Below are 14,427 nucleotides of genomic sequence, written 5' to 3'. Positions count from 1 at the left end.
AAAGAGAGGGAAGTGATGCAACAGAATCAAAAATAGAGATTACACAGAAAAATTCAGGACCTCAGATCACTAGGCAATAGGGCCTTCAAATCAAATAATTATCTTAACCATTAAAATCTCAAACGGTTTCCCACGTCTCATCAGCCAGTCCCACTATAACTTAATTCTCTTGAAAAGTATGGAGATCATCTGTTGTCACTAAATATTTTCACATTGTAACTATATTCAAGTCCAAACCTGAACGCAAGGTCATCACTGAAATACAACACTTAACACTGAAAGCACATTTATTACTTTAGTTCGTTCACGGCAGGACCCCAGCATAGTTGGCCATTCCATTTCTGCACATCTGCATCATATGGGTTGTCAGCTCTTGGCCTGCAGGTATTCCTTCTTCAAAGACTGTGATGTGCCTTGCTAGCACATCACTTGTTTGGATTTGGTGCTGATAATGTATATTCTGTTAATAGGCATAATGCCTGCAGAAATTACCAGGAACGATTATCATCGCTCGTAGGCAGCGCCTGCAGCAACAACACAGGTGCTGCTGCTGCGAACTAGCTTCCATCCGTGGGTCAAACGGTTATCAAGGGCCTGCTGCTATTCCTCCGCTACTGTGTACTGAAGCCTTGGTGCAACCACCAGCAGCAGCTGTAGTCACAGCCGCACTTCAGGCCACTAGCGCTGATCACCAATGGCCTCCCATCTGTTGGGATTCAAGCGAATCTGCAGCACACAGCATCACTCCACTGTGCCACCCAGCAGCCAGCAGCCATTTTCCTGGGGACTCAGTGCTACTGTGTAATTGTGCTATGGCAATTAATGAACAGACGTTTCTTTGGAGTGCGAGTTGCACTTATGTCTCACCAAGGGTGATCATTTCTGTTATGTCTGTCTTATGAGAGATTTTACTTTTCTGTGATGATACTGTGATGATACTGTCAGACTACTGGCGAATCCTCCTCCTTTGTTGTACTGTTAACTATCATCATATCGGGCCGCACCAGAGATTTGGATACGCTATGCTATTTGGATTTCCCTTTTGTATTCTGTGCCACCTTATGCTTGGCTCAGTATACAAGTTAACTGTTCAGCCTTCTTTTGTACTGCGTGCTGCACTACAATTAATGATGAGGATTATTGGTTTTGCGTTGTTTTCTGCAGTCAGATTTAGTGCTTCTCAGAGTCACCTATCTTTCGTGCATTTCAGACTCTGGTCATCATAAGTGACAACTGTGAACTGAGCTTACATGAGCACCACCTACAGAACCTTGAACTTTGCATGTGCTCTATCACTCAGACTGTGACAATTTTTGTGCAGCCCTTGTTGGACTATGAACTTTTCTGTGATCTGTGGACCTTGGTCCTATGTGCTTTGAATAGCAAACAGTGCTTGTTATTTCTTCCTTTCAGTCCCCATGAACAAACCATCTTTGGCAGCCATTCTGCAGCAGTTGATGAAGGGAAAGTCAGCTCTTGGCTTGGGAACTGATTCCAAAACAGGCAGCCAATCCTTTGGCAAGGCCCACTGCCATTCTTCCATTTGAGCAGCTTAGTGTTCTGGCTATTGCCCCTTCCCCATTATGAATGCCACAACTTCTGATGCTTCAGGTTCACAAAGACACTTTGGAGCCAGGTTCTGCCATCCTTGATCAGCTTTTGTGGTCTCCGTCATCAACAAGGGCTGTCACAAAAAAGTTCTTCTTCACATCTGGTCTGGCACTTTGGCTTATTGCCTTCTTCCGTCCCTTAATCCTGGAGTTCACCTTTTTTCCTCTCCTACACTAAATTTCGGGAACAGCTCGTGGCTCATTATGCTGCCCCCACTGTCTCTCATGCTTCTGCATCCCCTTCCTCTTCCAATGCATCTTCTCTGTCCTCTCTGGGCTCACAAGCACCTTTGTTACAGGCTCCATTGCCTGTTGGCACTGGCTCCTTCACGGCCGGCTCTGCTACTACCCAGGTGTCATGTCAGACTCTTGGAGAGTTGCCTTTCCCTCCCTCTTTCCCTGGCACCTCTGGCGAGTTTCGATGAGTCCTGCACTGCCAACATGGCCCTCTCTCCAGTCTACACGCGTGACCTCCAGCACTGCCGGCCCCAACACAACCTGTCCTTCCATACATGTTTCCCTTCTTCCGACTTCCATTTCTCCTTCTGTTCTGTCCTTGTTTTCGGATTCTTGCTTCCTTGTCCCCTTTATTCCCTCTGTACCCACATGCCTCCACAATCCCAAGCGCACTTCCACATGCCTCAAAGCACTGTTGGGACCTGCCGCAGCCAAATGCGCCCTTCATCATTTTCTCTTCCTGCTCCTCGCAGTTTATGTTTTCCACACCTTTCTGCATGCCTTCCTTGCTGCCTCTTGACCTGTTCCTCATCCTGCTTCCATACCTGATTTTCTGTGCTTCCTTATACATTGCACAATCTTCATCTTTCTCCACCGCCTCTCCTGCCACACACCCCCATGGTGGCCACCGCTGATTCCACAAGGACAGCCCCTGTTGTGACTGGCTCTCGTGTCGTTGCTGGTCCAGACAATGCTGGCTCTGTCACTGCTGAAGCCAGCCCTGTAACCAATGATGTAGCCTCTCTCACTGCTGACCCATTTGTGGCCGGCCTGGTCCTTCCTGCCACCACTGCAGTCGGACCTGTAGCCCATCTCGAAGTCCCATCAGGCACTGATGTGTACTCCTGTGTGCAATTCCACATTTACCATGATACAGTCCCAAGCACACGTGCAAATGGTGTTTTCATTGTCTTCCTCATGCTCACCACACTATGCCTCATATTCGGCTTTTCTTATTCTGCAGGTGGTGCCGTCCCCACAATGGCCCAGTTGTTCTGCCACAGCTGCCCTTGTGCTGCCTGTAACCTTCCTGGTAAGGCAGTGAGGGAAGGTGTGCAGTATATGCAGGGTTCGGCCCCTGCTTAGTCGGCCATTCTGTTTCCAGCATGATGTCTATGCCATGCAGGCTGCCTGCTCTTGACCTACTACTCCTCCTCCTTTGGACACTGTTATGTGCCTCACCATTACATTGTGTGTTTGGATTCGTTGCTAATTCCAAATATTCTCTTTACAGGCGTAATGCTTGCAGCTACTACCAGGAACCACCATTATCACCCACAGGCAGTGCGCGCAGCAACAACAGAGACTATTTTGTGTTCACAGGACATGTGGTCATCAAGAGCCCATGGGTAGTCCTTCACTACAGTGTACTTAAGCCACGGTGCAGCTACCAGCAGTGAGGGTTGCAGCTTCACTCCTGGCCACTTGCGTCACTTGGCTATGGCATCCTATACGTTGGAGCTCAACTAAATCTGCAATACTCCACATTATTCTGCCATGCCACCCAGCAGTTACCAGTCTACTTCCTGGGGATCTAGTGTTACTGAGCAGTTTTGTAACAGTGATAACTGAACCGAAGTTTCTTAGGACTTAAGCTATATTTACGTCTGGTCAAGGATGACCATTTCTGTTATGACTATCTGTACAATAACTGTATACTGTCAGACAATTGCAGATTCCTTATTCTTCGTTGTGCTGTTCACTGTCATCACATTGGGTCACGCCCTATGTTTGGATAAACTACGCTGTTTGGACTTCCCTGTTATTGTATTCTGTACCATCTTATGTTTAGCTTAATAAGCAAGTTAACTGTTCAACTGTTCAACCTTCCTTTATGTTGTGTACAATAATGATGAACACCAGCACATATCCAGAAGAGAACTGACTTCCTGGATGGACAGTGCAGCTATTTGTAAAACACGGAATATTTCAGACTGCTGGTATTAATAAAAACACTGATAATTTCAGAAAACAGTAACATTATGAACACAAAATATTTCAAGAACCTTCCAGAAATGATAAATACTAAATTACAAATAATGGCTCATGGTCAGTTTTGAACTGGAAACATGTAGCAGAGCAGCCAGTGGCACTAATCACTACATCACACTATTGCATCACAGCTCACAGCAGACCCTTCCCTGAAAGTTAGCATACTCTTCTTCTCTCAGTGTTAGAAGGGAGCATCAAACGAAAAATATAAATTTCCAGTAAAAAAAGTGAAGATGGCATCAGCAGCCTTAAGTTTGCAATCATATTCTAGATAGTGTGCTCAATGTTTGTTAGGTGGCAGTGTTATCAAGCTGTGCAAACAGCAGCACAAGAACAGTAGGAATTTGCTTCAGGCATAACAACATTTGATTCCTCATTTATAATTTATAAAATGATTTTAAATGAGGATCACACTATCTGTTATTCTTACCACATCCAACATTGGCAACCCATTTCCTTACTACACAGATCATATCCTTGTTACGGTTCTCATTCTGATACTGGTTTTGTGTACCCTTCTCTACTGTGGTGGACTTTGGTTCATTGGTAGGATGCTAGGAAAATGCAATTGATTTACAAAGAAGATTGCTTGTAAAAAGCTGAGTGCAAAATGAAAACTGTATGTCATCTCCCAGTTAGAGGAATCACAATGGCATGAAGCACTCTAGATGCTGCAACCAGAGCCTCTAAATATCATTCCATGGATTTGAAGAAAGCTTTGATACGTTTCTAGGGTATGTTTCTTCTCTTGATTTGCATGCTATCAACAAGGCATCAATAGAGACTGCTGTGGGACTTTGGCAAACTGGTTCCTTACCAACCATCTTTCCAACATGTGAGATGAGAAGTCAGAGGAACATGTACACCAGAGAACAGTGGCACTAGCCATTATCTGAAGAAGGATTGCAATTCTTCATCACATGATGCCTAGTATTATTTCACTGAAGTATGTTACGTCTATTCAATATGACAGTCAATAATGCTGACTGCCGGTCATAGTCATAAAGGTAGTGCTGACATTCAGCACAGTAATAGTGGCTTTCACATGCTCATTTCTTTATGAGATGCTTTTGGTCTTTAACAATGGAAGTGGATGCAATAGCATATATAGCACCAGTCTAGTTCCTATACAACAGCACCAAACCATCAATGCAGATAGGTTCACTTTTTTTGTAGTGGTCCAGCTTTGAGCCAACACTGGACAAATCTGCACATTTCACTGCAACCGTAGAGGCATGATGGTAATCCTCCCATGGTGCCAAATAGTGAAGTACAGCAGACAATCATCACAGCCGTCATAGCCCGTCATAGCCGTCTTTGCCCTGTTTGTTTAATTATTGTTTGAGTTAGACAGTTGCCAATTGCTAGACCCCTGCACCACGTCGCATCTTTGCTTTGAAGTGGAAGGGAGTATTATTATCACTTAAAGACAAAGTAAACATCATTGATTCATTAAAAAAAAGGAGAACTGGTTGTAAGTTAGCTGATAAGTATGGTGTAGATACTTCTATGATAAGCGATATTAAGGAGAATACTGATTCAGTTTTGAAGTACATCTGCAAACTTGATAGTGAAGATGGCAGTAATCATTGAAAAGTGATGAAGAAATGAAGATTTGGAAAAGCTGTGTATTGTTGGTTTTTACAAAAATGATCAACTAATCAATCAATATCTGGTTCTTACAGTTCAATAGGTTATGCTGGTTCATTGAAGTGGCACTTATCTTGGAAGCTCCTTGTTCTTTGTGCTTGTAGTTAAAAATCATTCAGGTGAGAGAGGTGCACTACATTCTGTCTGCTTGCTGTTCCCCGTATTGTCTGTATGGCTGCTGTGTTTTCTTCTGTTGTTGCTTATTCTTCTTCTGCAGGATGATATCATGTACATACAAAATCTTGGGTGTGCTTGTTGTATGTTGCTTCTGCTTCCTGGCAGCTATCAATATGCGAGTTTATTTCTGGAGCTTGCAAAAGTTAAGCTTCATTCGCCTTTGTCCTTTTTAGTTTAAACCTCTTCGTAACTTACATCAGACTTGCAACTTGACTGTTTGCTACTGTCCTTTTCAGTTTAAACCACTTGGTTATTTGCATCTGACTGATGACTTTATTGTCTGCAACTCACCTGAAACACGTCATTTGTATTTGTTTGCCACTTTTTCCATTTTCCACACAATTCCTCAAAATATGAGTCGATATTTTGTCAACAAGTAACTCCTTTCTTGATGAATTTAAATGAACACTGTGGACTCTATGGAACATTCACTCCAAGCTGCTTATGTCTATAGTATCGACATTCTTGAAGCGAGTACATATTGCCGCAATACACTTGTTTGCAACAATAATTTTGCACTTCACACATGAGCAGGATGCTAAATCATGATGATGCATGATATTCACAACGAGTACATTTGTATGGGTTAAACTATTTAAATATTTCCTCAATTCTGTGCTGATGATTTATGCGAAGCCAAAACCAACTTTCTGTTCCAATAAAATATAACTAACTAATATAATGAAGTCTATGATCTATTAACATACCTATGGCTTTGATATTCTTTAAAGGTAAAAGTGGCCTTATTTCATGAATATAAATCTTCACTCTTACCTATTCCTGTGTTAGCACCTGTTATTACAGCAACTTTTCCTGTCAAATCTCTGCCATGTAAAATCTGTAAAGCAGTAGTCGAACCATCATATCGTTGACGAAAGTCATGTGGATGTTCCTTCTCTTCTGTTGCAAATGCCAGTCTTGGATCAGTATACGTTGTACGACGATTTACATGATCAACATAAAATATTTTTCCGTCTTCAGACACACATTTTTCCCATCCAAATGGAAGATCTGCAATAAATTCATCTTAGTATTAGATCCCTCAATAATAATTCAATGAAACTGATAAGTGGAAATTCTTAGTTAAGTCATATATACATTACCATAAACATTCTTTTTGCTAAGAGCAGCTTTCACTAAATAAATATGTAAAACAAATGGTGAAAAAACAATAGAACACTACAGATTTGTGTATAAATTGTAGATGTCTTCCCTGTTCTTTTCTCCCACTCATTATGTCTTTTATGCCCCAAGACCCACCCCAACAGGGAACTATACTTGTCCAAGTTGGGCCACTGTGTCTGTAGGGGTGGGTTGGGAAGGAGGAGAGTGATAAAGGGGAGCGGGGTCACACATATTTGCTAGTTCTATAAAGGAGGACTGTGAAAGTTCAGGTTGCAGTTATCCTGTTATACAAGCTTGTTTGATGTTCATGCGAAATGCAATCCACCCTCACATAGACATTTACTTTTATTTTATGGTGTTATTACACTGCAGGTAGTGAAGTGACTGAATATCCAACACTGTTCCCTACTTAGGCCCATTAGTATACACAATGATACAATATGGAGTAAAAGGTTGGTTTCGAAGCATATCTGGAGCACCTGCCTTCTTGTACTTCATGAAATTCAAGGACAACCTGTGCTTCACAGTTTATCCAAGTCTGTGAGTAAGGAAGCATTTAACTTCATCACTCCTATGTTACTGAGGTGTTCCGTCCCTTAAATAACAAGTGGCCTGTTGGTTACTAAATAAGTAACCATTTCACCGTATCTAGTGCCAGTGTTGTGGTGATGAAAGTTGTAAACTTTTTGCACCATGAGTAGTTGCCTTTTGACATAAGGAGGCAGCTAACTAGGGAAAGGATTAAGAGCTCAAACTGTACCCATCAATCACCAGCCTTTGCCATCCACAGTGTACAATGCGATGAAGAACACTTCTTATTTGGAAAAATTTGTATGAACTGGATCTTCAGAGTTCATGACAGACAGAAGAATAATCCAGCCAAGAAAGAGCACAGAAAGCTGTCACATATCCACACAAACTCCCATAAGCTTTGTCGCTGTTGTCAAAAAATTATGTGAGGTAACATTTGTGTAAGAAAGTTTCTGATATTTCTGATACCGCGCGCCGCGGAATTTCAATCCGCGCCAGACGTCATGGACGTCGAAGACCCATAGAGGTCTCTGCACCATCGCGCCGTGAGCTGTGGTGGTGCGCGCCTCCTGGCCCGCTTTTAGTGTGAGGGCGTCACAGTTAAACACATGGTCCCAGCAGCCAATAGTGGCGCCTCCGATAGCGTACTTAAGCGCCAGCTTCTCGCTCAGGCAGTCAGTCTAATCTCGCTTATGTCGGTTTACACCTCGATTTGCACTAGACTGCTTACTTCCTAGTTTGTGTACAAGTGGATGTGTTTGTTTCCCTGTGACTCTGTTGTTCCGTCTTGTTGTATTCGTTCTGTCCTTCATTGGTCGTGTCCGTCCTCCTCTGTTGTGTTGTTGTTCGCGGACCTCTCCGCGGGTCCTGCCGTGCTTTCCGTCCTTGCTACCCCGCGACCATCCTGGTTGTAGTTACAACAATATTAGTACCTTCAATACACTTAGGTTATCAAGAGTTGAATGGAACTTCCTGAATCCCAACACTTGAAGCAGTTGATGGCTCCTTTGTCTCAAGAACACAGGATCGATAATAATACATCATCTTGTTCATAAGTTGTCTTCACACAGCTCACTACAATATCTTACTGTAGAAAATTGGTATTGAATGTCTTCTGAATGTACAATAACATATTTTAGTGGACTATAATGAATGGGGTCTTTCTCTTGCACTGTATCACCAGCCACAGACAAATGGAATTCTTGTTTCCACATGCAGAAAGGGCAATTGTGTGGTTCTTTATTGGTGGAAATGAATGTATGGTTCATATAAATAAATGCAATTCAGTCTATTCAAGGCATCAACCACTCTGCAGCATCCTTGTGTTTTGGAGAGGAAACATTGTGTATTAAACAATTGTTTCCATAGTTATAAAAGTGGTGATAAGAATTCATGAAATTTGCGGGTGTAAGTTGTTCTGTTCCTATACTTTATAATAAGAGACTTTACTGTTACAAATGATAAGCCAATGGAATTTTAGTCTAATTGGTTTCTTTGTTATCTACATAATGAGGTGAGTGTAATACACATTCCTGTGTAGGTTGGGGCCACAAATACACTTACCACATTGCCCTCTCATATGACCTTTTAGTTCGCTTGTTTTTTAAAATTTAATTAAGGAATTATTATTTTGTAAAATTTTTTGACACTTTGTATATTTGTGCACTGTAATGGGTTTATATTTAATACTGTTATGTGTGTTGCGTATAGCACATCTGAAGATGACATTGTTTACTTTTGAAATCAATCAAGTGAATTAAATAGCATACATAAAACAGCACACCTGATTACCCAACACAGAATATTTATTAAATGATAAACATAACTTCAGCATACCTTAAACTACCGGAGATACTTTAATGAACTACACCAATGACAAATGACGCAGCAAGAGGAACATCGGAAACAACAAGAATGCCACTAGAACTGCCCCTTCTAGCAAGCAGTATGCAACTAGTGTAACAAGTTTAGCCACACTGCTCTTGTCTATGAAAGCAAAAGTAAAACAAAGGCTCATCCTAAAGAGCAAGTTGATTCAATATCACTGCCCAGACTTGCAGACACAATTTGAAATTTGTATTCATGGATCTTGGATCAGGAAAGTGCATTTTGAACAAATACAAGAGCAGCTAGTACTTAACAAATATACATAAGTTAGGAGTTCCACAACTTTCTCTCACAAAACATGGTTTACTCTCACAAAATATGATTTATATGGCCTGCCATAGCATGATGAAGTAGTTGTTTTTTCAGACATGGTAGCGAGGACAGTTTTTTAAAATTAACTTGCTTTGTTGATTGTGCATGGGCACAAACAAACATGCATATGGGGTGAGGGGGTGCTTGCCTACCTGCTAATCTACTAACTGTCCTCTTCCTTACTTGCTACCTACTGCACATTTCACAACCAGTGACTCATCCGTGTGCTATGTGGGCCACGTGGGCAATGAGTGAAAGCATACGTCCTCGCCCGCCCTTACTTGCTTTCTTTGTTTCAGTTCAGTCAGTCAGTCAGTCAGACAGATACACTCTACGCTGTTGCAGTGGCTGTGCGCTGCTTAATAGTCAGCTCCCAAGGAGATTAAAGGTACGTAAATATACGTAATCTGTCACACAAGAGCATGGTTTTTCTGGTGATGTGTGGTTAGAAGTAGCGCCACAGGACCATAGAGCTGAGTTGCCTGGCTTGTGTGTGCATGTTTCTGGGATTGCTGTGAGCTGTTAAGATGACACCTAATATGGCAGCCATGTTGGCAGTGATATTGCTTGTTCGGTGAACACGTGTGGTAACTATGGTTTATTAGCCACTCTTTTGCGTATGTTTGTCTCTGTCGCACATTTCATGGTGGCTTCCATGATTTAGTATGAAACTGATAGCAGAAACATTGCCAGAAAACGATGCTCATGTACAAGCTCCAAAGCCTCTGACACTGATAGTGCACTGTATCCTTATGAACTGGTGTCAAACTATACATACCAGTATATACATCCCTCTTTGATGTGTACAAGTTTAGGAAAGAAGAATTCAATTTATTGTAATTCAGGTTTCTTAGAGACTGACTTTGCCTCTCAACTGCTTGTTTACCTACATTTTATTCTGATTTTTGACTGACTAATGAGACTTATGAGAATATTCATTATTTTGTTCTAGAAGACATGTGATTATGAAGATTGTTATATTTGTTGGCTGGTCAGCAGGCCATGTTTAAAATACCAAAAGAAAACTCAGAGACTGTAACAAAACTAAGCTTTAAGGCAACAGAAGTTATTGCCAAAAGAGGACAACCTTTATCTGATGGAGAATTCATCAAAGAATGTTTGGAAATCTTTGCATCAGCATTGGGTCCAGAATGGACATTATTAGTGAAAAATACAAGCTTGTCACATCAAACTATAGCACTCTGAGTTGATGACATAGCAAAAGATACTGAAATTTCACTCAAAACACAATTAAAGTAATGTGTGCTTTACAGCTTAGCGCTTGATGAAGTGCTGATGTTTCAGATGACAGTCTTTGTAAGAAGAGTGACAGAGAACTACACTGCAATCAAGGAATTATTTGACTTGCATTCAATGAAACGTAAGACAATGGGACACGACACATATGATGAAATAAGAAGTTGTTTGGAAAAGTTTGACCTTCAAGGTGAAAATCTTTTAGGGCTAACAGATGGTGCGCCACTGATGACAAGGAGAACAAACAGATTTGTGGCTTTGATGAGTAATCGCATGACATACACAATTGTAAAACACTATTACATTATTCACAAAGAACAGCTGTGTACCAAAGATCTTGATTTGAAGAATGTAATGAAAAAGGTATATTATCTGTCAATTTCATATACACAACAGGACTAAATCACAGACAATTTCAGACCTTTCTGTCAGGAGCAGGCCCAAGGCATGATATCATATGGCTCAGCAGATCAGCAATGCTCACACAATTTTATTCTCTGTTGGGTGATAAAAAACCTTAATGAGACAGACAAAGGACAAAATTCTAGGTTTTTGGAGAATGAACAATGGTTGAATGATTTGGCTTTTTTAGTTGACATGACTACATACCCCACCAACCTAAATATAAAGCTCCAAGGTAATACGTGTAGAAATGTATGGACATATTCAAGTATTTATTGAAATGCTTATCTTTTTCAAGAGAAAGGGAAAAGACAGTTGGGTCACTGGGAGATACTGGATTTCAACATGTATGTATCTTTGTTGCAAATAATAAGGAATGAGTCTGACAATAAATTCACAGATTTTAAAAAATCGAGAGCCCTATATAAAAATGTTTCAAAATCCTTTTGAGGTTAAGAATGAAGACATCATGTTACACATATAGACGAAGTTGACTGAACTTAAAGGTAACGAAACCCATAAGACAACATACCAGAGTTGCCTGCAGAATGGACTGATGATTTTATATAAAAATGTATCAGACCTGATAATCATCCCAACCTATCCAAGTTAGCACTTCAACAGGTGCCCGTACTTGGAAGTACACATATCTGCAAGCAATTTTTTTGATGAATGGCAAATGTAAAATCTAAAACAAGATCTTCAATGACACATGGCAATCTCAGCATAATTCTCAGAATTTTGGTATCAAATATATCTCCAAATAATGAAGAGCCATGGAAAAAAAAGCTTTTTGCTCATTGAATATTCATTTTTTTTCATTTGGGCATGCAAAAGGCTGTTTTTACTTGGCGTTTCTTCAACATGCATCCAGTTTTTCATGATAGTGCGCCAGTGTGCAGTATAAAAGCAGAAGCTGCCTCTTCCTCTGTGACTTCTTCTGTTTCCACAGGATGTACTGTTTTGGTGGGGCGAAAAGCGTGCCTAATCTACCATTCTAAGTACCCTGGGAACAGTATTATGGAAAAAAAAAACGGGTACCCAGAACAGTAGACTAGGTGCGCTCTCCGCCCCATCGTAACAGTAAAAGCTATGGAAGTGGAAGGGGTCATGCAGGAAGAGGTAGCCACTGACACTGTACCACACTGGTGCACTATTTGGAAAAATTGGACACATATTGAAGAAGCACTGAGTAAAAACTGTCTTTTGCCCACCCTATAAAACACCAGCATTCTTGGGAAGTGTCAAAGACGATCTCGGTCTGCAGAAGGCTGCTGTATACCAGATTCTTTGTCAATGTTGAAAGATATATTGGACAGACAGTGTGCACCATCAAAGATCATTGACAAGAACACCAGAGGCACCCTCGACTGATGTAACCCAACGAGTCATTGGTCGCAGAGCACTGTTTGTCTTAGAACCACGCGATGGAGTACGAAAGAAAGCACCAGGATCTTACCGAGATTGCAGCTATAATCTTAACAAGGCTTGGGAACCAATAGTGAGTTTAATTAAGGCAACTCTCAGGAAACAAAATGATCTGGCAACTGAGATAGCGTCTCCGCAGTTGCAGGTGTAGACCATGGAGGGAATGGTTCGTGGGGAGGGGTGGGGGGGGGTGGGGGGGATCGGTTGCAGCTCAGCTGCATGTCCTCAGGAGATAGCTCAGTTTTTCTCAAGTCACATTATCAGAAAAGTCCTTCCACTCCTAGAGCCTTCAATGTACACCTTCCACCTATCTGCACTTTCCTCTGCATTTGACAGTAGAATTCCACTTGCACACTCAATACTGATGCCTTGCCTTTCAATGTTACTGCAAGTTGTTTTGAATCAGTCCTGAATTTAAAGTAACAGGGATATTGTTGGGTTTGATGTGGAAAGCATGAAAAATTATTTGTGAATAATGAAACCCGTCTGTCCACATAATGATGAAACAAATTACTGGCTTTCGCCATTTATATTAAAATGAAACATTTACTTACATAAAACTTGCAGTGCCTCGCAAGTAACTATCATTTGCATATTGGGAGGGCTGTGTGCATATTTCTTTATCAGCTTTTGAAACAACTGCTACACATCTGATCTTCATTTTCAAATTAAAATATACAGCTTTCCTCAGTCTAAAAGTTGGTATGAACACCACAGTGTTTTACAAGGTATCATCCTGTAGGAGGTGGAATACCCTTTGCCTTCTTTCAACCTTAGAAATCACTCACCCAGCCAGTTATGGCAGAGGGTGGGACCCAAATTTTAAAGTGTAATGTGGATTTGGTGACAATGTTCGTCTTTTGCATTTTTCACATTAACAAATAATTGCCACTGCTGAAAGAAGCAACAAGTGATGGGTAAAAAGTCTCAGGAACAATTGGAAATTGAACACCAGACCTTTGGATTTGGATTGTGGCAGTTATTCACTGGGCCACTCCATCTGAGTTTATATTTCGTGAGTAAATATACAATAGTATTCTCAGAATAAATGCTTCTTTATCTAACATACGTAGCAACACAAAGTGTTTTCATCAGCTGAGTGCCTCTTCCATTTTCTCACAGCCTCCTATGACAGTACTGGAAATACTCACTGAGAGTATGTGAGTCAGTAACGTCACTTCTGCTCTACTCAAATGGCCACCAACTCTGTTTGCACTGACTGGCCCCAGCTGTTGCCTCCTAAGGCAGTATTGGAGATAACCAGAGGGAGTGCACTAGTTGGAAACTCTGAGTTACCTGCTGCTTATCCAGATCTGATGGCAAGTTCTAGCCAGCAGCCACAGACACTTCTACTGTTGCTCCTCTCATGAGCACCACATCAGTGTCATAACTGCAAACTGAGGTTCCATCCTGAGTGGCTGTGTGGACAAGGACATTTCAAAGGTATTCCAGGTGACAGGAGATAGAGTGATTTCTTTCTGTCTTTGTAATCTAATGTGTACTATGGCCACCAAAGGGCAGTATACTAGACGATTCAGACCTTTGGTAATCACAACAGCTTCTGTTAATTGCACTGTCCTCGTAAACATTAAACAAAATGTATACTCCGGGTGCATACTATCCCTGGAAATTCCAAAATCTTGGTCGTCTTAATGAAATTACGCTCACAGTACTATATTCATGTTCATGCTGACGCCTTGGGAAATGCACAAGGGGCCACTGCTATCACTGAAAAACAAGGCCATCAGCTGAGCTGCCTGCCTAAATTATGATGACAATGAGATGCCACCAGCTGCTGGAAGCCCAGGAAACTGCACTC

General features: G+C 41.3%; 1 protein-coding gene across 2 annotated transcripts in view; it reads right to left on the bottom strand.

Annotated features, from left to right (window-relative positions):
• LOC126483773 (WW domain-containing oxidoreductase) overlaps window positions 1-14,427 on the bottom strand; it is a 145,759-nt gene that overhangs the window by 102,208 nt on the left and 29,124 nt on the right. For both annotated transcript variants that reach the window (XM_050106927.1, XM_050106926.1), the window contains exon 3: window positions 6,441-6,677. In XM_050106927.1, coding sequence (XP_049962884.1) covers window positions 6,441-6,677 — 237 coding nt within the window. The remainder of the gene's footprint in view (window positions 1-6,440; window positions 6,678-14,427) is intronic.

The sequence above is a fragment of the Schistocerca serialis genome, chromosome 6 (genome assembly GCF_023864345.2).
Source record: "Schistocerca serialis cubense isolate TAMUIC-IGC-003099 chromosome 6, iqSchSeri2.2, whole genome shotgun sequence".
Lineage (NCBI taxonomy): Eukaryota > Metazoa > Arthropoda > Insecta > Orthoptera > Acrididae > Schistocerca > Schistocerca serialis.
This window is presented reverse-complemented; position numbering and strand designations above follow the sequence as displayed.